The sequence below is a fragment of the Bombina bombina genome, chromosome 3 (genome assembly GCF_027579735.1).
Source record: "Bombina bombina isolate aBomBom1 chromosome 3, aBomBom1.pri, whole genome shotgun sequence".
NCBI lineage: Eukaryota > Metazoa > Chordata > Amphibia > Anura > Bombinatoridae > Bombina > Bombina bombina.
The window spans coordinates 657278101-657300717 of NC_069501.1; the positions used below are offsets into that span (position 1 = coordinate 657278101).

The 22617-nt window shown below is 42.2% G+C and overlaps 1 protein-coding gene across 2 annotated transcripts in view; it reads left to right on the forward strand.

The window, feature by feature from the left end:
• Positions 1 to 22617, forward strand: part of RAD51C (RAD51 paralog C) — a 233238-nt gene that overhangs the window by 101222 nt on the left and 109399 nt on the right. For both annotated transcript variants that reach the window (XM_053707381.1, XM_053707382.1), the window contains exon 6: positions 21903 to 21969. In XM_053707381.1, coding sequence (XP_053563356.1) covers positions 21903 to 21969 — 67 coding nt within the window. The remainder of the gene's footprint in view (positions 1 to 21902; positions 21970 to 22617) is intronic.

A 22617-nucleotide genomic window follows, 5' to 3' on the forward strand; every position in this document is an offset into this window, starting at 1 on the left:
TTCCCTTCGGTAGCCTTATGCATGGAAATTCTAGGTCTTATGACTGCTGCATCGGACGCGATCCCCTTTGCTCGTTTTCACATGCGACCTCTTCAGCTCTGTATGCTGAATCAATGGTGCAAGGATTACACAAAGATATCTCAATTAATATCTTTAAAACCGATTGTACGACACTCTCTAACGTGGTGGACAGATCACCATCGTTTAATTCAGGGGGCTTCTTTTGTGCTTCCGACCTGGACTGTAATTTCAACAGATGCAAGTCTCACAGGTTGGTTGCTGTGTGGGGATCTCTGACGGCACAAGGAGTTTGGGAATCTCAGGAGGTGAGATTACCGATCAATATTTTGGAACTCCGTGCAATTTTCAGAGCTCTTCAGTCTTGGCCTCTTCTGAAGAGAGAATCGTTCATTTGTTTTCAGACAGACAATGTCACTACTGTGGCATACATCAATCATCAAGGAGGGACTCACAGTCCTCTGGCTATGAAAGAAGTATCTCGAATTCTGGTTTGGGCGGAATCCAGCTCCTGTCTAATATCTGCGGTTCATATCCCAGGTATAGACAATTGGGAAGCGGATTATCTCAGTCGCCAAACGTTGCATCCGGGCGAATGGTCTCTTCACCCAGAGGTATTTCTTCAGATTGTTCAAATGTGGGAGCTTCCAGAAATAGATCTGATGGCGTCTCATCTAAACAAGAAACTTCCCAGGTATCTGTCCAGATCCCGGGATCCTCAGGCGGAAGCAGTGGATGCATTATCACTTCCTTGGAAGTATCATCCTGCTTATATCTTTCCGCCTCTAGTTCATCTTCCAAGAGTAATCTCCAAGATTCTGAAGGAATGCTCGTTTGTTCTGCTGGTAGCTCCGGCATGGCCTCACAGGTTTTGGTATGCGGATCTTGTCCGGATGGCCTCTTGCCATCCGTGGACTCTTCCGCTACGACCAGACCTTCTGTCGCAAGGTCCTTTTTTCCATCAGGATCTCAAATCCTTAAATTTAAAGGTATGGAGATTGAACGCTTGATTCTTGGTCAAAGAGGTTTCTCTGACTCTGTGATTAATACTATGTTACAGGCTCGTAAATCTGTATCCAGAGAGATATATTATAGAGTCTGGAAGACTTATATTTCTTGGTGTCTTTCTCATCATTTTTCTTGGCATTCTTTTAGAATTCCGAGAATTTTACAGTTTCTTCAGGATGGTTTAGATAAAGGTTTATCCGCAAGTTCTTTGAAAGGACAAATCTCTGCTCTTTCTGTTCTTTTTCACAGAAAGATTGCTAATCTTCCTGATATTCATTGTTTTGTACAAGCTTTGGTTCGTATAAAACCTGTCATTAAGTCAATTTCTCCTCCTTGGAGTTTGAATTTGGTTCTGGGGGCTCTTCAAGCTCCTCCGTTTGAACCTATGCATTCATTGGACATTAAATTACTTTCTTGGAAAGTTTTGTTCCTTTTGGCCATCTCTTCTGCCAGAAGAGTTTCTGAATTATCTGCTCTTTCTTGTGAGTCTCCTTTTCTGATTTTTCATCAGGATAAGGCAGTGTTGCGAACTTCTTTTGAATTTTTACCTAAAGTTGTGAATTCTAACAACATTAGTAGAGAAATTGTGGTTCCTTCATTATGTCCTAATCCTAAGAATTCTAAGGAGAAATCATTGCATTCTTTGGATGTTGTTAGCGCTTTGAAATATTATGTTGAAGCTACTAAGTCTTTCCGAAAGACTTCTAGTTTATTTGTTATCTTTTCCGGTTCTAGAAAAGGCCAGAAAGCTTCTGCCATTTCTTTGGCATCTTGGTTGAAATCTTTAATTCATCTTGCCTATGTTGAGTCAGGTAAAACTCCGCCTCAAAGGATTACAGCTCATTCTACTAGGTCAGTTTCTACTTCCTGGGCGTTTAGGAATGAAGCTTCGATTGATCAGATTTGCAAAGCAGCAACTTGGTCCTCTTTGCATACTTTTACTAAATTCTACCATTTTGATGTATTTTCTTCTTCTGAAGCAGTTTTTGGTAGAAAAGTACTTCAGGCAGCGGTTTCAGTTTGAATCTTCTGCTTATGTTTTTCATTAAACTTTATTTTGGGTGTGGATTATTTTCAGCAGGAATTGGCTGTCTTTATTTTATCCCTCCCTCTCTAGTGACTCTTGCGTGGAAAGATCCACATCTTGGGTAATCATTATCCCATACATCACTAGCTCATGGACTCTTGCTAATTACATGAAAGAAAACATAATTTATGTAAGAACTTACCTGATAAATTCATTTCTTTCATATTAGCAAGAGTCCATGAGGCCCGCCCTTTTTTTGGGGTGGTTATGATTTTTGTATAAAGCACAATTATTCCAATTCCTTATTTTTTATGCTTTCGCACTTTTTTATCACCCCACTTCTTGGCTATTCGTTAAACTGAATTGTGGGTGTGGTGAGGGGTGTATTTATAGGCATTTTGAGGTTTGGGAAACTTTGCCCCTCCTGGTAGGAATGTATATCCCATACGTCACTAGCTCATGGACTCTTGCTAATATGAAAGAAATGAATTTATCAGGTAAGTTCTTACATAAATTATGTTTTTTTTATATATACATTTCACAGTGTGGCTCCTTTATGCCTCGATAGGATCAAGGGTTAATATCTCCTTCAGGGAGATTATTTGAACAGTTTGGCAATTTATATCTGCTTAATGTGAGAGTTTTTTTAGGCTCATAGGCTGTGTGTTTTTGGCTTGGAACAAACCGGTTTCACTTTCGTTTTTGAAGTGTTGAGCAGCTCATTATAGCTTGGCGTCCTTTTTCATAGCAGGGGAAGTGCTGTCTTATGTACCACGTGACCAGGTGCGGTCTTTCATTTCCTAAGATCCTGCTGCAGACATCACTCCTGAGGAAAGCGTTTTCACTGTTAGCTGTCTGGGTCTAGGAGGTGGTGAGTGCCTCAGCCATTGGGAGTATTAAGGTGCTGTTTTTTTATAAAAAAGTATATACAAAGCTATGGAGGACTCTGATACTACATTAGAAGGCTCCCCTCCTTTTTTACTGATTAATAATTCCTGTTTATATTGTGAGGACGCTGTGGTTTCCCCACCTGCTCAATTTTGTTCCATTTGCCTAAACACTGTTCTAAAGTCTAAGAAGGAAGACAAGCCTGCTAATACTCATAGCACCATTAGCCCTTCTGAGCCATCTACTTCTCAGGAATCTGGGTCCCGAGAAATTACTACCCTTTCTACATTACCCGCTCCACATGCAGGTCCCTGCAGATCAACTAAGCCTCCATCTGGAGGGACTTTTTTTCCCAGCGGACTTTACCACTCAGTTACAATCGGTGGTGTCTGCGGCCCTGAGTGCCTTACATCGCTCTTACAAACGCAAGAGAAAGGTTACACTATCAAAGAAAATGAATCAAGCACTGTTTTCACAAATTTTATATAGCCATAATATGTTTATTTCACTGTCATTTCTTTATTATTGTTTAATTTAAAATACTAGTGGAGGTTATAAATATATATCCATATAGCTTACAACAGATTTTTTTTACTCTCCTCCTATTCTTGCATAATAAACATAGTTCTCCTGACCTAGAGTCATCTAAATATTTGTCTGCTTTAGCTACTGTATCCCAGCTATCCGAGGATGAGTTAACCTCTGTAGCTTCAGATGGTGAACTTTCTGAGTCTGAGACTTCGTTACTAAACCTTTTTCGACGGAGTAACCCTCCTTTAGATTTGAAATTGAGCATCTGTGTTTTTTTTATTAAAGTAGGTTCTATCTACTCTAGAGGTTTCAGAGGCTACACTCCCTGAAGAGCCTAAGATCCCTAAATTAGACAGGGTTTACAAAGATAGGAAGGTCCCTCTGACTGTTCCTGTGCCAGTTAAGATGGCGAAAATTATTTGTAATGAATGGGAAAGAGTAGGAACTTTATTTTTCCCCCTCGTCTATGTTTAAAAAATTATTCATGGTCCCTGACTCTCAATTAGATTTGTGGGGCTCCATCCCGAAGGTGGATGACGCTATCTCCACATTGGCTAAACATACTACTATCCCTCTGGAGGATAGTTTTTCTTTTAGATAGCCTATGGCTTAAAAAATGGAAACTTTTCTGAGGTAGATGTTATAACATACATGGTTTTTATTTCAACCGGCGGCAGCTGTAGCCGCAGTTGCTGGAGCAGCTACCTACTGGTGCGACTCTGTCGGAGCACATTGAAGTGGAGACTCCCCTTGAGGATATTCAGGAGAGAATTAAGGCACTGAGAATTGCCAACTCCTTCATCTGTGACGCTAATATGCAGATTATTCGCATAAATGCAAAGGCTACTGGCTTTGCGGTTCTAGACCACCGGGCTTTTTGGTTGAAGTCTTGGTCTGTGGATATGACTTCTAAATCCAGACTCCTTTCTCTTCCCTTCAAGGGTAAGATTTTATTCGGTCCAGGACTGAACTCCATTATCTCTACGGTTACCAGAGGGAAAGGTGCCTTCCTACCGCAAGATGAGAAGAATAGGCGTAAGGGACGTCAACTGTCTAATTTTCGTTCCTTTCGTGCTGACAAGTCGCAACAGCAGTTCTCTTCCAAGTCCAAGCAGCCCAAGAGTACTTGGAAGCCCACTCATTTCTAGAATAAGTCCAAACAGACTAAGAAGCCCAACGAGAACAAATCGGCATGAAGGGGCGGCCCCTGGTCCGGTATCGGATTGAATAGGGGGCAGACTGTCTCTTTTTTCAGACGCTTGGTACCAGTGTAGGTTATATCTCAAGGATACAGGATAGGATTCAAGTCTCATCCTCCAGGGGCAGATTGCTACTCTCCAGTCTTTAGACAAGACCAGAAAAGAGGGCTGCCTTCTTAGGTTGCGTATGGGATCTCTCCTCTCTAGGAGTAATTGTCCCGGTACCTACAGCATAAAGAGGTTTGGGGTTTTATTTAAACCTTTTCGTGAAGGAGGGAACTTTTCATCCAATTCTGGACTTGAAGTGCCTAAACAAGTTTCTGAGTGTTTCCTCTAGATGGAGACAATACGGTCAATCCTTCCCCTGGTTCAGGAAGGACAGTTTATGACCACAATAGACCTGTGAGGATGCATACCTTCAAGTTCCGATTCACAGGGAACATTTTCAGTTCCTGAGGTTTGCTTTTGTGGACCAGTACTTCCAGTTCATAGCTCTTCCGTTTGGCCTAGCTACTGCTCCAAGCATATTTACAAGGGTTCTGGGGGCTCTTCTAGCCGTTGCCAGAACACAAGGTATTGCAGTAGCACCTTACCTGGACGATATCTTGGTACAGGCACCATCTTTTCATCTAGTGGAAGAACATTGGTAGTCCCTTCTCAGTCTTCTTCGATTACATGGAAGGAAGATCAACCTGGAAAAGAGTTCTTATTTCAAGTACAATGGTAACTATAAAAGACTCCATATTCATGAGAATATTCCTCACATATCAGAGACGTTGCAAGCTAACTTCTGCATGTCTTGCCCTCCAGGCCTCCTCGAGACCCTCAGTGACTCAGTGTATGGAGGTAATCGGACTCATGGTGTCCTGCATGGACTTCATTCCTTTTGCCAGACCCTTACAACTATGCATGCTGAGGCAATGGAATGGCGATCTTTCTCAACATATTGTACTGGACATCCTGTCGAGACTCGCTCTCCTGGTGGCTCTGTCCAGATCATCTGTCCCAAGGTACGTGCTTTTTGAGACCATCCTGGCAGATTGTGACTACGGACGAAAGCCTTTACAGCTGGGGAGCCGTTTGGGGTGCCAAGAAGGCACAAGGTTTGTGGACTCAGGAGGAGTCCTCCCTTCCGATCAATATTTTGGAACTCCGGGCAATCTTCAATGCCTTTAAGGCTTGGCCCCTTCTGGGTTCGTCCCAGTTTATCAGGTTCCAATTGGACAATATAACCTTGGTTGCCTATATCAAACATCAGGGGGAACGAGAAGTTCCTTGGCGATGAGAGAAGTATCTCAGATACTAGAGTGGGTGGAGACTCACAAATGTACGCTGTCAGTGATCCACATTCCATGTGTGGACAACTGGGAAGGGGACTACCTCAGCAGGCAATCCTTTCACCCAGGGGAGTGGTGTTTTCACCTCAAGGTGTTTGCAGAGATAGATCTCATGGCATCCCACCTCAATACCAAGCTACCCAGGTACGAGTCGAGGGATCCTTAGGCAGAATTGATAGATGCCCTATCAGTAGCATGGAGGTTCAGACTCGTATATCTTTTTCCTCCATTACCTCTTCTTCCTCGTATGGTGGCTCGCATCAAGCAGGAGCGAACATCTGTAATTCTGATTGCTCTGTTGTGGCCGCGGAGGACGTGGTTTGCTGATCTGGTGGGGATGTCATCATCTCCTCAGTGGAGGTTACCTTGTTGCAGAGATCTGCTGATACAGGGTCCCTTCAGTCATCAAAATCTAGATTCTCTGAGGCTTACTGCGTGGAGATTGAACGCTTAGTCTTAGCCAGGAGAGGGTTTTCTGAGAGTGTTATCGACACTCTGGTTCAAGCTTGTAAATCAGTTGTATCTACCATAAAGTGTGGAGGACTTACTTGTACTGGTGTGAAGAGCATGACTTTTCCTGGGATAAGGTTAAGGTTTCCAGAATTTTATCTTTTCTCCAGGATAGACTGGAGAAGGGCCTATCTGGTAGTTCCCTGAAGGGACAGATATCGTCCCTGTCAGTGTTACTGCACAAAAGATTAGCTGAGCTTCCGGATGTGCAGTCCTTTGTTAAGGCTCTGGCTAGGATCAGACCCGTGTTTAGATCTAGGGCTCCGCCTTAGAGCCTTAATGTTGTTCTTAGTGTTTTGCTGCAGGCTCGGTTTGAGCCTATTCATACTGTTGACATTAAATTGTTATCTTGGAAGGCTCTTTTTTTTTATTGCCTCTTTGCGCAGAGTTTCTGAGATTTCTGTTTTGCAATGTGATCCCCCTTATCTGGTTTTTCATGCTGGTAAGGCGGTTTTACGCACTAAACTAGGGTTCTTCCCTAAGGTGGTGTTGAATCGTAACATTAATCAAGAAATTGTTGTTCCTTCCTTGTGTCCTAATCCTTCTTCAGCGAAGGAACGTTTGCTTCACAATCTAGATGTGGTTCGTGCCTTGAAGTTCTATCTTCAGGCTTCTAAGGAATTCAGACAATCTTCCTTTTTTTCATCTATTCAGAGAAGTGTAAGGGGCAGAAGGCTACTACGACTTGTCTATCCTTCTGATTGAGGAGTGTCATCCACTTAGCTTATGAGACAGCGGGACAACAGCCTCCTGAGAGGATACCGGCTCATTCCACTAGATCAGTGGCTTCCTCTTGGGTTTTTAAGAACAAAGCCTCAATGGATCAGATTTGTAAGGCGAATACCTGGTCTTACTTACACACTTTTTTTTATAAATTTAACAAGTTTGATGTGTTTGCTTCAGCTGAAGCAGCTTTCGGCAGAAAAGTTTTGCAGGCTGTGGTGCCCTCAGAATATGGTCCGCCTCTTTTTTTTCTGTTCCCTCCCGTTATTCATTCATTGTCCTCTGGAGCTTGGGTATAGTTTTCCCAACAGTAAAGAATGAAGATGTGGACTCTCCCTGCCTTTTGGAAGGAAAACATCATTTATGCTAACCAGATCAATTCCTTTCCTAGCAGGAAGAGTCCAAGACCCCGTCCATAATTTTTTTATTATTTTTTTTTGATGGGCGGCTCCCTTTTTATATTTTTTTTTCTTCAGGCACCTTTTTATACCCTGATATTTCTCCTAGTTTTCCTTGTTCCCTCGGCAGAATGACTGGGGGATATGTGAAGTGGGAGGGATATTGAAGCCTTTGGCTGGGGTGTCTTTGCCTCCTCCTGGTCGCCAGGTGTTGTATTTCTCAATAGTAAGGAATGAAGTTGTGGACTCTCCCTGCCAGGAAGGAAAGGAATTTATCTGGTAAGCATACATTGTTTTTTTTTCTTTCATGATTCAGTTAGAACATGCAATTTTAAGCAATTTTTTAATTCACGCCTAAAATAAATTTTTATTTGTTCTCTTGGTATCTTTATTTGAAAAGCAGGAATCTAAGCAATGGGGCCGGCCTATTTTTGGTTCGAACCTGAGTAGCGCTTTCTGATTGGTGGTTAATTGATATTCTTGCAAACACTACTGCCATATAGTGCATGCTCCTGAACATACCTAGTAATACTCTCATGGAAAGGAACTAAGTTTCAGCAAAGGATACTAAGAGAAAAATTTGATAATATAAGTAAAGTGGAGGTTTTTTCCCTACACTGCACGTCTCCATTGCAGTTATTCTATATGTTTACTTTATATTTAAATTTGTCTTTCAGCATGTCAGTTTGTATTTCAAAGTCTATTTTCTCCAGTTTTTTTTTACCTTAGAAATTGTTAAAGTGAATGTCAAGTTTGATGAATCAGTGCCCGGTTTTTAAAAATCCTATTAAAAACAGGGGCACTTTCATTCATCAAACTTTATATTTCACTTGTTTTGTTAAAATACTTACCTTTTTAATCTTGAAAGCCGCTCCAGCGATTTCCCCATCCTACCGCTCGTCACTTCATACATCAGCAATGACGTATACGGCATCCTCCAATCACGGCCTGAGGCAACGCCGTGATTGGAGGAAGCTGGATTCGTAATTTTTTTATATATGAAGAGGCTTGCGACGGGCGGGGAAGCGCTGGAGCGGCTTTCAAGATTAAAAGATACGTATTTTAACAAAACGAGTGAAATGTAAAGTTTGATGAATGAAAGTGCCCCTGTTTAATAGGATTTTCTCTTGTAAGGTGTATCCAGTCCACGGATTCATCCATTACTTGTGGGATATTCTCCTTCCCAACAGGAAGCTGCAAGAGGATCACCCACAGCAGAGCTGTCTATATAGCTCCTCCCCTAACTGCCACCCCCAGTCATTCTCTTTCAGCTCTCGACAAGGGAAGTAGCTAGAGAGATGTGGTGAATTAGTGTAGTTTATCTTCAATCAAAAATTTGTTATTTTTAAACGGTGCCGGCGTTGTACTGTTTTTTTACTTCAGGCAGAAATTAGAAGAAGAATTTGCCTGACGTTTTTGATGATCTTAGCTTGTTGTAACTAAGGTCCACTGCTGTTCTCACACATAACTGAAGAGTATGAGGAAACTTCAGCTCGGAGAACGGCCTGCAGAATTAACTGCCCTGAGGTATGTTCAGTATATTATTTTCTAGAGGATGTTAAGAACTAGAAAATGCTGACAGTGCCTGATATAGTTAAGGTAAGCCTGATTGCAGTTATTTAATAAACGACTGGCATCATGCTTGCAGAAAAAAGTAATTTTCATATTACTTTCTATTATGGCTTAGTATGTAAAATGTTTACATTTATATAAAGAACGTTTTTTACTGAGGTGATAAATCTTTGTTTGGGGCCTAGTTTTCCACATGGCTGTTATTTTACTCCTAGGAATAGTTTTTTTAAGGCCCTCTGACTTTGAGTGCATGGTGGGAGGGGCCTATTTTCGCGCTCTAATTGCGCAGTTGTTTTTACATTCTGAGACATCCAGCTTCCCTGAAGGAGTCCCCTGACATATTGGGCCTCTGTAAAGGGTTTTTGTGCCTACAAAAGTCATTTTATGGGAAGGTAGGAGCCACAGTAGAGCTGTGGCAGTTTGCTTGTGACTGTTTTAACGTTTTTTACCGTTTTTTTGCTTCGTTTTTGAACCTGAGGGGTTAATCATCCATTTGCAAGTGGGTGCAATGCTATTTTAGTCTATTATATACACTGTAAACATTTCATAGAGTTAACTGCTTTTTTCACTGTTTAGCAGTTTTTGTGTTTGTTTTTTTCCCTTAAATGCACAGTACCGTTTTTTATAATCTGCTTTTTCACATTAATTAAAGTGTTTTCCAATCTTGCTGGTCTCATTACTAGTCTGTTAAATATGTCTGACATAGAGGAAACTCCTTGTTCATTATGTTTAGAAGCCATTGTGGAACCCCCTCTTAGAATGTGTACCAAATGCACTGATCATACTATAAGTTATAAAGACCATATTCTGGCTTTAAAAGATTTATCACCAGAGAAAATTGACAAGGGTGAAGTTATGCCGACTAACTCTCCCCACGTGTCAGAGCCTATAACTCCCGCTCAAGGGGCGCCAAGTACATCTAGCGCGCCCATTGCGTATACTTTACAATACATGGCGGCAGTTATGAATCATACTCTTACAGAAGTATTGTCCAAACTGCCAGGGTTACAAGGAAAGCGAGACAGCTCTGGGGCTAGAACAAATACAGAGCTCTCTGACGCTTTAGTAGCTATGTCCGATATACCCTCACAATGTGCAGAAGCCGAAGGAGAGCTTTTATCTGTGGGTGATTTTTCTGACTCAGGGAAGACACTTCAACCTGATTCTGATATGTCTACATTTAAATTTAAGCTTCAACACCACCGCATGTTGCTCAGGGAGGTTTTAGCAACTCTGGATGACTGTGACGCCATTGTAGTCCCAGAGAAATTGTGTAAATTGGATAAATACTACGCAGTGCCTGTTTACACTGATGTTTTTCCAATACCTAAGAGGTTTTCAGAAATTATTACTAAGGAATGGGATAGACCAGGTGTGCCGTTCTCTCCCCCTCCTGTTTTTAAAAAGATGTTTCCCATAGATGCCGCTACACGGGACTTGTGGCAAACGTTCCCTAAGGTGGAGGGAGCAGTCTCTACTCTAGCGAAGCGTACAACTATCCCTGTCGAGGACATTTGTGCTTTTCTAGATCCAATGGACAAAAAATTAGAGGGTTACCTTAAGAAAATTTTTATTCAACAAGGTTTTATTCTCCTGCCCCTTGCATGCATTGCCCCTGTCACTGCTGCTGCGGCCTTCTGGTTTGAGTCTCTAGAAGAGGCTCTACAGGTAGAAACCCCATTGGATGATATCCTTGACAAGCTTAAAGCTCTTAAGCTAGCCAATTCATTTGTTTCTGAGGCCGTTGTTCATTTAACCAAACTAACGTCTAAGAACTCTGGTTTTGCTATTCAGGCGCGTAGAGCGCTATGGCTTAAATCCTGGTCAGCTGACGTTACTTCAAAGTCTAAGCTTCTCAACATTCCCTTCAAGGGGCAGACCCTATTCGGGCCTGGACTGAAGGAGATCATTTCTGATATTACTGGAGGAAAAGGTCACGCTCTTCCTCAGGATAGGTCCAACAAATTAAGGACCAAACAGCCTAATTTTCGTGCCTTTCGAAACTTCAAGAGTGGCGCAGCTTCAACTTCCTCTAATACAAAACAAGAGGGAAATTTTGCCCAGTCCAAGCCGGTCTGGAGACCTAACCAGGCTTGGAACAAAGGAAAGCAGGCCAAAAAACCTGCTGCTGCCTCTAAGACAGCATGAAAGATCAGCCCCCGATCCGGTAACGGATCTAGTAGGGGGCAGACTTTCTCTCTTCGCCCAGGCTTGGGCAAGAGATGTCCAGGATCCCTGGGCGTTGGAAATCGTGTCCCAGGGATATCTTCTGGACTTCAAAGCTTCTTCCCCAAAAGGAAGATTTCACCTCTCACAATTATCTGCAAAACAGATAAAGAGAGAGGCATTCTTACATTGTGTTCAAGACCTCCTAGTTATGGGAGTGATCCACCCAGTTCCAAAGGAGGAACAGGGGCAAGGCTTCTATTCAAATCTGTTTGTGGTTCCCAAGAAAGAGGGAACCTTCAGACCAATCTTAAAGGATGCTTATCTGCACATTCCGATACGCAGAGATCATCATCGGTTTCTCAGGTTCGCCTTCCTAGACAGGCATTACCAGTTTGTGGCTCTTCCCTTTGGGTTAGCTACGGCACCAAGAATCTTTACAAAGGTTCTGGGGTCACTCCTAGCGGTCCTAAGGCCGCGGGGTATAGCAGTAGCCCCTTACCTAGACGACATTCTAATACAGGCGTCGAATTTTCAAATCGCCAGGTCCCATACAGACATTGTTCTGGCATTCCTGAGGTTGCATGGGTGGAAAGTGAACGAAGAAAAGAGTTCTCTATCCCCTCTCACAAGAGTTTCCTTCCTAGGAACTCTGATAGATTCTGTAGAAATGAAGATTTACCTGACAGAGGCCAGGTTGTCAAAACTTCTAAATTCCTGCCGTGTTCTTTATTCTACTTCTCGCCCTTCAGTGGCTCATTGTATGGAAGTAATCGGCTTAATGGTAGCGGCAATGGACATAGTGCCGTTTGCCCGCCTACATCTCAGACCGCTGCAACTCTGCATGCTCAGTCAGTGGAATGGGGATTACACAGATTTGTCCCCTATACTAAATCTGGATCAAGAGACCAGGGATTCTCTTCTCTGGTGGCTATCTCGGGTCCATCTGTCCAAGGGTATGACCTTCCGCAGGCCAGATTGGACAATAGTAACGACAGATGCCAGCCTTCTGGGCTGGGGTGCAGTCTGGAACTCCCTGAAAGCTCAGGGCTTGTGGACTCAGGAGGAGACACTCCTTCCGATAAACATTCTGGAACTAAGAGCGATATTCAATGCTCTTCAAGCTTGGCCTCAGCTACCTGCGGTCAGGTTCATCAGTTTTCAGTCGGACAATATCACGACTGTAGCCTACATCAACCATCAAGGGGGAACAAGGAGTTCCCTAGCAATGTTGGAGGTTTCAAAAATAATTCTATGGGCAGAGGTTCACTCTTGCCATCTATCAGCTATCCATATCCCAGGAGTAGAGAACTGGGAGGTGGATTTTCTAAGTCGACAGACTTTTTATCCAGGGGGGTGGGAACTCCATCCGGAGGTGTTTGCACAGTTGATTCAACTTTGGGGCAAACCAGAACTGGATCTCATGGCATCTCATCAGAACGCCAAGCTTCCTTGTTACGGGTTCAGGTCCAGGGATCCCAAGGCAGCGCTGATAGATGCTCTAGCAGCGCCTTGGTCTTTCAACCTGGCTTATGTGTTTCCACCGTTTCCTCTGCTCCCTCGTCTGATTGCCAAGATCAAGCAGGAGAGAGCTTCAGTGATTTTGATAGCACCTGCGTGGCCACGCAGGACTTGGTATGCAGATCTGGTGGACATGTCATCCCTTCCACCATGGACTCTACCGCTGAGGCAGGACCTTCTACTTCAGGGTCCTTTCAACCATCCAAATCTAATTTCTCTGCGTCTGACTGCTTGGAGATTAAACGCTTGATTTTATCAAAACGTGGTTTCTCCGAGTCGGTCATTGATACCTTAATTCAGGCTCGAAAGCCTGTCACCAGGAAAATTTATCATAAGATATGGTGTAAATATCTTCATTGGTGTGAATCCAAGGGTTACTCATGGAGTAAAGTCAGGATTCCCAGGATATTATCTTTTCTCCAAGAAGGATTGGAGAAGGGATTGTCAGCTAGTTCCTTAAAGGGACAGATTTCTGCTCTGTCTATTCTTTTGCACAAGCGTCTGGCGGATGTTCCAGACGTTCAGGCGTTTTGTCAGGCTTTAGTTAGAATCAAGCCTGTGTTTAAACCTGTTGCTCCGCCATGGAGTTTAAATTTAGTTTTTTATGTTCTTCAAGGGGTTCCGTTTGAACCTCTGCATTCCATAGATATCAAGCTCTTATCTTGGAAAGTTCTGTTTTTGGTAGCTATCTCTTCGGCTCGAAGAGTTTCAGAGTTATCTGCCTTGCAGTGGGATTCCCCTTATCTGGTCTTCCTTGCAGATAAGGTAGTTTTGCGTACCAAACCTGGGTTTCTTCCTAAGGTTGTATCTAATAAGAATATCAATCAGGAGATTGTTGTTCCGTCACTGTGTCCTAATCCTTCTTCAAAGAAAGAACGTCTTTTACACAATCTTGACGTGGTTCGTGCTTTAAAGTTTTATTTACAAGCTACTAAAGATTTTCGTCAAGCATCTGCATTGTTTGTTGTCTACTCTGGACAGAGGAAAGGCCAAAAGGTTTCAGCAACTTCTCTTTCTTTTTGGTTAAGAAGTATAATCCGCTTAGCTTATGAGACTGCTGGCCAGCAGCCTCCTGAAAGAATTGCAGCTCATTTCACTAGAGCGGTGGCTTCCACATGGGCTTTTAAAAATGAGGCTTCTGTTGAACAGATTTGTAAGGTGGCGACTTGGTCTTCGCTTCATACTTTTTCTAAATTCTACAAATTTGATACTTTTGCTTCTTCGGAGACTATTTTTGGGAGAAAGGTCTTACAGGCAGTGGTGCCTTCCATTTAAGTGCCTGCCTTGTCCCTCCCTTCATCCGTGTCCTATAGCTTTGGTATTGGTATCCCACAAGTAATGGATGAATCCGTGGACTGGATACACCTTACAAGAGAAAACAAAATGTATGCTTACCTGATAAATTTATTTCTCTTGTAGTGTATCCAGTCCACGGCCCGCCCTGTCATTTTAAGGCAGGTGTTTTTTATTTTTAAACTACAGTCACCACTGCACCCTATAGTTTCTCCTTTCTCTTGCTTGTCTTCGGTCAGTTGGAGGTGGCAGTTAGGGGAGGAGCTATATAGACAGCTCTACTGTGGGTGATCCTCTTGCAGCTTCCTGTTGGGAAGGAGATTATCCCACAAGTAATGGATGAATCCGTGGACTGGATACACCACAAGAGAAATGAATTTATCAGGTAAGCATAAATTTTGTTTTTAAAAACCGGGCACTGATTCATCAAACTTGACTTTCACTTTAATTTAGTTTTCCAGCCACACATGGATATAATTATTGCAATATACATTTTGTGTTGTTATTTTGTACTCTGATCTATCTCGGCTTACAATAATATTGTTAGATACATACAATTTTTATATATATGTAATATGTTGCTGATTTTTCACCTTTAAAATCTGTCTTGTACCCCCGGCTCTAAAGGCTAAATTATGTAACTAAACCACTGCTCAGATGCATTCCTAAATATAGCAAAATCCTATCAGCAGGCAATGTTCTGCCTCCAGTTCTAGAGAGTTAACAGCATGATGTGCGTGATTAGCGGTCTAATGGGAAAGATATAAAAAGGGCTATGCGTATGCATAGCTTCTGTCATTGTGCCACTCCAAATACATTTTTGCTTGACAAACAACACGCAAGTTGCCTTGCCTGATTGACCATTTCAGATTCAGCAGATGTCTGCTTTATTCCATTACTCCTTGCCGCTCGGATACTATTTTATTTGTATAATGTATTTATTGCTCCAGAGATAATAACATGGCTGGTTTTCAAATAAATAGTGCTGCGGTCTAAGCTGTTTTAGCTTAGACTCAAAGAAATGCTACAGAATAGCATTGTTATAATGTGATCTGCTAAATTAAATGAGGCACCGCTTGTGTCTAAATATTTACATGCTATCTCCACTCTCAAGAAAAAAAAAAAAGATTTGTGTGAATTGGCATATTTGTTGAAGACTACACAAGTAGTCTGTGTCCTGTTTCTTTCCTAAGATATGGTGAGTCCACTATGTCATAAATTACAAGTGGGAATATCACTCCTGGCCAGCAGGAGGAGGCAAGTATCACTCCCCTTCCCATAACCCCCAGTCATTCTCGTTGCCTCTGTCAATGAAGGAGGTGAAGTTTTGGTGTCTGAAGAAAATTGGATTTCTTCGCTACAAGCAAGAATTTTGGGTTTAGCAGTACTCCGTTAGTCTCTTCAGTAGGGCAGTGGTCGCTTTAAAGCAGTTAGGAAAATGCAGCAAGGCCCACCTCACAAGTTCCTACATTTTTTGCTGCACATGGTACAGAAAGCCATAGTAGGTTTACTGTGTTCTTTCTTTTTTTCTACAGGTCTCTGTGAGGAGTGGTGTCCTCTCACACCGTGTAGGCTGTCGTCCTGCCTGACAGCTAGATTGCATGTAAGTGCCTTTTTGGTCTTCTTGGTAGGAGATAGGCACTTAAGGAGATTATGCTGCAATGTTAAGGGACTTAAATATCCTTTATACAGGATACATACAGACAGGGAGCAGGCACCTGATTGTGACTTAGAGACTAAGGGCTATTTCTTTGAGTTGACTTAAAGTATATCCCTTTTTATTTTTTGTGGGCATTAGTTAAGCTAAGCAAGCTTCATTATGCAAACTAACGTTAACTGCTCTGCTGCGGTCCGCAGTTTTGGCAGCAGATTAGTCTCACAGACACAGTTTGACCAGTTGAACTGTAAGTTGTGGGATTTGTGTGGTAACACTTGTTGTTAGTCCTTTATTATTTTTTATATATTCAATGTCACTTGTCCATAGCGATCTGTGTATCCGCCATGCCACTAGGGAAGTCTCAACAAGTTCAGAACTATGTACTATTTGCTGTGGCGAGTGTCCACCATTAAAGAGTTTGACGGGGAGATTTTTTTTGGCTCAGCAAGAAAAGCGCACTTGGTTGTTGCACTGATTCTTGTTGGGAGCCACGTGACCTGCTCTTCCGCTTTTGTCTCTCTGTGATTCTGACTTCCCATGTATGTCTTTGTTCGGCAGAGTACTGCCGTGTTGTTCTCAGCCATTTTAAGTTTTTCTCTTACCGTAGAAGCAAATATGGCGATTCTCATATATCTGACTGTGAGACATGTTCCTTAGTAGTCACACGTGTGTGCAGTATAACGCAAGAGGAAACACATTGCAAACTTGGACTGTGCTGTTTAACACATTGTCATCTGTGGTTAGCAGCATTGTGTGAAGTCTTTTTGAATGCATTCACACTCTGTTACATGTTGCAGTCTTAAAGTGACAGTACATACATTTTCAAATATAAAAAATTAAAATATGACATCTTTTTAATTTTGCATTTAAACATGGACTGTGTTTTGCATTTTATCATCCTGGATTTTTTTTTGCATTTTATATGCTTTGAAGCACAAATTGTTTGTCTGTGCAATTTTGTGCTGCTTGCTTAGTTTCATTTTTAGTTTCATTTTAATTTTTTTTATGGTTGTTGCCCTCTGAACCCAATGTCTCGTAGGATGATACTGTTTAGGCAATGCCTCAGTTTTCTCCTCTATTGTCCCAAGCCTTACTGGTGTCACAGGCAGTGCCCTGCTCTTCCTCTCAGCTTTCAGGAGGCGTATATTTGCCAATAGATTTTGCCGAACAGCTATCTACTGAGGTATCAGTTGCACTGATTTTTCCTATGTTATAGAGAAAACACAAGAGGAAAATTAGAGATTCAGATAGTAAAGTTTCTGTTTCGCATTTGCTACTCAGATAGCTCCTCCTCATAAATCTCAGGAGGATATGTCGGTAGCCTCTGAGGGTGAAATCTCAGATTCGGATGGTATAATTTCTTCATGTGATGCTGAAGTAGTAATCTTTAGACTTTAGCTTGAACACCTTTGTGTATTGTTAAAGGAGGTTTTGGCTACTTTGGACAACTCCGATAATCCTGTTGTCGTAAACCATAAGAATTCTATTAAACTTAATATATTCTAGGATTCCACTGTAGATGGTTTTCCTGTTCCAGACCGTGCAAGGAGATTTTTTTCACAGGAATGGGAGATGTCAGGGATTCCTTTTTTTCTGTCTCCTGTCTTTTAATATGATGTTTCCGGTCGCTGTCTCCATTATATATTCATGGCGCATGGTGCCTTAAGTAGAAGGGCCATTTCTACTCTGGCTAAGAGAACTACAATTCCTATAGAGTATGGGTGCTCTTTTAACGATCAGTGGACAAGCTGAAGGCTTATTTGAAGTTTGTATGCCACTGTGTCAAGTGCGGCATCTTGCAGTGGCGCCCTTCCTGGACAACATAATGGTTTAGGTGCCATCTTTCCACAAGCAACTTTCATTCAGAGACCTTGTTGTCTTTTCTACGTTCCCTCGGATGGGAGTGGATCTGTAAAATAGTTCCCTTGTTCCAGCTACAGGGGTAGTCTTCTCAGGGACCATAATAGTTTCCCTATCTATGAAAATATTTCAGACTGAGGTCAGTGAGTCAAGGATTCTTTCCTTTTGCCTCTTTCTGCAGGCTACTGTTCGGCCATCAGTGGCTCAATGTATGGAGGTAATTGGTCTGATGGTCGCTTTCATGTTCATCTTCCCATTGCTCGATTCCATCTGAGAGTTCTGCAGTTATGCATGCTCAGCCATTGGAACGGGGATCATGAGGATCTGTCTGAGGATAAATCGAGATCTGTCGACATGGGACTCTCTCCCATGGTGGTTTTCTCAGGAGCTTCTGTCTCAGGACACATGCTTCCGGAGACCTTCCTGGGTTATAGTGACCACTGACGCCATCCTGTTGGGCTGGAGAGCAGTCTGGGAATAGTTGAAGGCGCAAGGACTATGGACGTGAGAGGAGTCTGCTCTTCCCGTATCTATCTTGGAGTTGAGAGCGATCTACAACGCTCTGATGGCTTGGCCTTAGTTGTCTTCAGCCCTGTTTATCAAGTTCCAGTCGGACAGTATTTCCTCAGTGGCTTACATTAACCACCAGGGAGGACCTCTTAGTTCCTTAGCGATGATGGAGGTGGCTTGGATTGTTTAGTGGGCGGAAGCTCACAATTGCTGTCTCTCTGCCATACTCATTCCAGGAATGGTCAACTGGAAAGCGGATTTCCTGAGTAGACAGACATTTCATCCTGGGTAGTGGGATCTCCATCCGGAGGTGTTCTCCAGGTTAACCATAATGGGGACTGCCAGAGTTTGATCTGATGGTGTATCGACAGTACACCAAGCTTCTAAGGTTAGGCCCCCCGATAGATGTTCTGGCGGGTCCTTGGGATTTTAGTCTATCATACCCGTTTGCTCTTCCTCCACGAGTCATTGCTCGTATCAAACAGGAGAGAGCATTGGTAATTTTAATTGCTCCTGCATGGCCTCGCAGGATCTGGTATGCAGACCTAGTGAAGATGTCATCTCTTCCACCTTGGAGGTTGCCTCTGAGGAAGGACCTTCTAACTCAAGGTCCATTCCTCCATCCAAATTTCTTTCTCTGAAGCCTTCTGCTTGGAGATTGAACGCTTAGTTTAGTCTATGCGTGTTTTTTTCTGTATCGGTCATTGAGACCATGATTAAGGCTCTCAAGCCTGTTGCTGATAACTTTTACCATAAGGTATGGTGTAAATACCTTTTTTGGTGTGACTCCAAGGGCTACTTTCGGAAGTAGAGTCAGGATTCCTAGGATTTTGTCCTTTCTCTGGGTAGGTCTGGAGAACGGTTTGTCAGTCAGCTCTCTGAAGGGTCAGATTTCTGCATTATCCTTTTTGTTTCACGAGTCTGGCAGATGTGCCAGATGTGTAATCTTTTTGTCAGGCCCTGGTTAGTATCAGGCCTGTTTTTAAGTCTGTTGCTCCTCTTGGAGTCTTAACCTTATTCTCAAGGTTTTGCACATTCCATGGATATTAAGTTATTATCTTGGAAGGTTTTCTTTCTTTTTTGCTATCTCTTCTGCTTGGAGAGTTTTGGAACTCTCGGCTTTGCAGTGTGATTCGCCTTATTTTATTTTGGATAATGCGGTTATTAATTCTAAGTGGGTTTAATTTTTTATTGAGGAAAGATAAATTTATGCATGTCAACAACAACCAATGCGCAGCATATCATATAGAGAAAATAATACAGTAGTCATCTATTGCTCAGAAGTAGTGAAAGTCCTCATTTTTTTGACCCCATAAAACACAAATGCAGGTCACTCTTGGACCCTAACTGTTAGATTATTAAAAGTCCAGGGGGTCATATTAGAAACAAAGAATTAAAAGGAAAACAAAAAATAAGAAAATGTAACACACACAAAGAGTTAAGTATTCAAAAAGAGGTGGCGTGGACTGAATCATCCCACATCAATCTGGAGAAGAATATTAGCATATTCTATAGCTTATCATTATACAAAATAACATAACCCCAATCATGAGGAGAAAATTGCTGCTCGTTATGTACCAGATCTGGGAGTTAAAATTGTGATGGATGCACAAAAACTTAATAGCAACCTCATTGTCAGCAGCACGTTTGGGTTATGTGTGGTCCAAAAGTAAAATATGAGAGTACATTTTACAGTCTACATACATTTTATCCAATTCTATTTACATTGAAGCCCACAGCACATTATAAAATGCAAGTTATAACCTGCTTCGCCCGGTGCCCCGGCCGCTGGCCACCAAGCTAATGTATGACATGACAATCTGTGGGTATATACTGTGTTGTCCTGGGATACGATGTTATTGCCTATTATGTTCCCTCAGGGACCCCCCCGTATCCCCAACAGGAACTGAGACGAGCAGTGTTATTATGATATTGATTGGAAAGCAGCATCACAATAATATTAATAGGTGTACTGAAGTATAGTTATCATAAGACGATGTCTTGTGGAGCCCAACAGTGTGGAGAGGTTGCTAATCACAACATACAATGTTATTGCCTATTATGTTCCCTCAGGGACCCCCCCGTATCCCCAACAGGAACTGAGACGAGCAGTGTTATTATGATATTGATTGGAAAGCAGCATCACAATAATATTAATAGGTGTACTGAAGTATAGTTATCATAAGACGATGTCTTGTGGAGCCCAACAGTGTGGAGAGGTTGCTAATCACAACATACAACAGACCCAAACTTATTAACAAACAAATAACTGAAACACATATAACAAAATAACTAGATTAGGGACCGACATTTTGCCAGATAACATTCTGTGTTATAATATGCCACCAGTCTCCGTTTACCCATTTGGGATTACTCCAGTGATATTATGTGAGTCTTTGAGCAGAGTATTAGGAGGATGTTTCCGCAGAAGCAAAGAAGTTCTATTTGTAGTCACCGGATCAGATGACAATTGTAAAGTGTCCGGCTTTGCTTGGGCTGGTTCTGGAAACAAACGTTGTAGGTCAGTGGTACTCAATATGGCTGCCCATGTGGATAGAAGTTTCAACTTAGCCGCTGCTTCCTGGAGGTCCTTCCCGGCACCTCCTCCATCTACCGCAAATAAGTTATGCGCCTTCTTCCACTGAGGATAGATAGACCTGCCGGGTGGATCCAAAATCTCATAGCTAGTTGGGCTTGTTTGCTCCGTAGCTGCTGCGCGTGAACCATCTGTCGTCTTCACTGCTGACCCGGCCCGCTGGGATTCGCGGGGTAAGATGGCTACCGAGGGCCCTTCTTGTTTGCATATCTCAGCGGGGACAGGCTTTGCAGCGTTATCGGCTGGTGCAAGAGTAAGGAGCTTCATAAGATTGTCAAACGGAGCCTTATCAATTAATTGTTGGCACAGTAGTTCAAACTTGCGCCATCGTGCTGGAAGGCTTTCGTGTGCTGTTGTCTTTCCCATAGCGGCCATCTTGTCCATGCAGTATTAGGCACCGTATGCCTGTTTTACTTTGTGTTCGGAAGAAAGGGTTATATACGTCCACAAGTGGGTAGCTTCTTGTAACTCAATGTGTTATCGGAAAAGTAAAGTCAGTAGGGCAGATACCTTCTGCCTGCACTGGTTACCCGGAGGAGCCGGGGGGGGGGTCGTTACCTATTAACAGGCCGCCGCCCTAGGTCTTGCTCGTCCAAACTAAAGCTCTAATATCATAGAAACAACAAACCAATGATATGTTATGATCACCGCTGCTTCAGTGACTCCTATATAATAAGATGTCTAGGTGTTATAGTTGTTAAAGGCTCCTAAATCGGCGGATTATAGAGAGTTCCTTCAGAGCTAATAGTGAATGCTTCCTGTCAGGAACGCTGCTCGGACATGCCCCCATTCTAAGTGGTTTTGAATTGAACTTTTAATCGGGAACTTGTTATTCCTTCTACAAATGTAGTAATAGGGGTGTCTAGCATGGTGGAGTCATCAGCTACAGTCGAGTTTATATAAAATATGTTTTACTTTACTGTAAGTACTTCAGGCCTGACAAGTTTTAGTTTTCTTAATTGAAATAACCCAGTCCATTGGCATTTTAAGATTGTTGCATATTTAATTGTGTATATACTTTACAAAATTAGACCATAAGGTCTCAATCATTTTAATGCTTATTTTTCCTTTCTATTTTGTTTTGCCAGGTAATATTGACAAACCAGATGACTACTAGAATTGGACCCAATCAATCTATGTTGATTCCCGCTTTAGGTATGAACAAATTAAGATTTAAAAAGACATACATTTTCTGAAAACTATAATACGTTATAAAGGGACATTAAAATAGCAATAATACAATGCTGTCAAATTGCACTGTTGTTTACCCAGACTTATGTGTTTATCCTCCCACAATACACTACTGTTCCTGAGCATAACAGGACCACTAAGCCAAACACAAACAGCATATATATATAGCCAGGTAATTACCAGCCATTTTTAAGTCAAGATCAACAGTGCATTCCCATTAATGTATTTAATACTTTGCAATGGTTAAACATATTTATATGAAAGCAATAGTGTAGTAAGAAAATATTATACTATTTTAGAGCATTTTATTACTGCTTATTGTATGTCCCTGTAAAAATGAAAAGTAAAGAGCACCACAGCAAAGCTGATAAATATCACCTCCCTCCCACCCCAGTCATTCTCTTTTTTTGAAGTAGTACAAGATTGTGCTGCTTTGTTCTAGGGTGTAGCCCTAGTCAATATCAGTCTCTTCAGTAGAGCAGTGGTGGCTTTAGAGCAATGGGAACTTGTGGGACATAATTCTCACTGCGCCTCCCATATTCTGATGCTGCCCTAACCCAGAAAACCTGATCGATATTACTCAGGACTTTCTTTTGTATCACAGGTCCATGT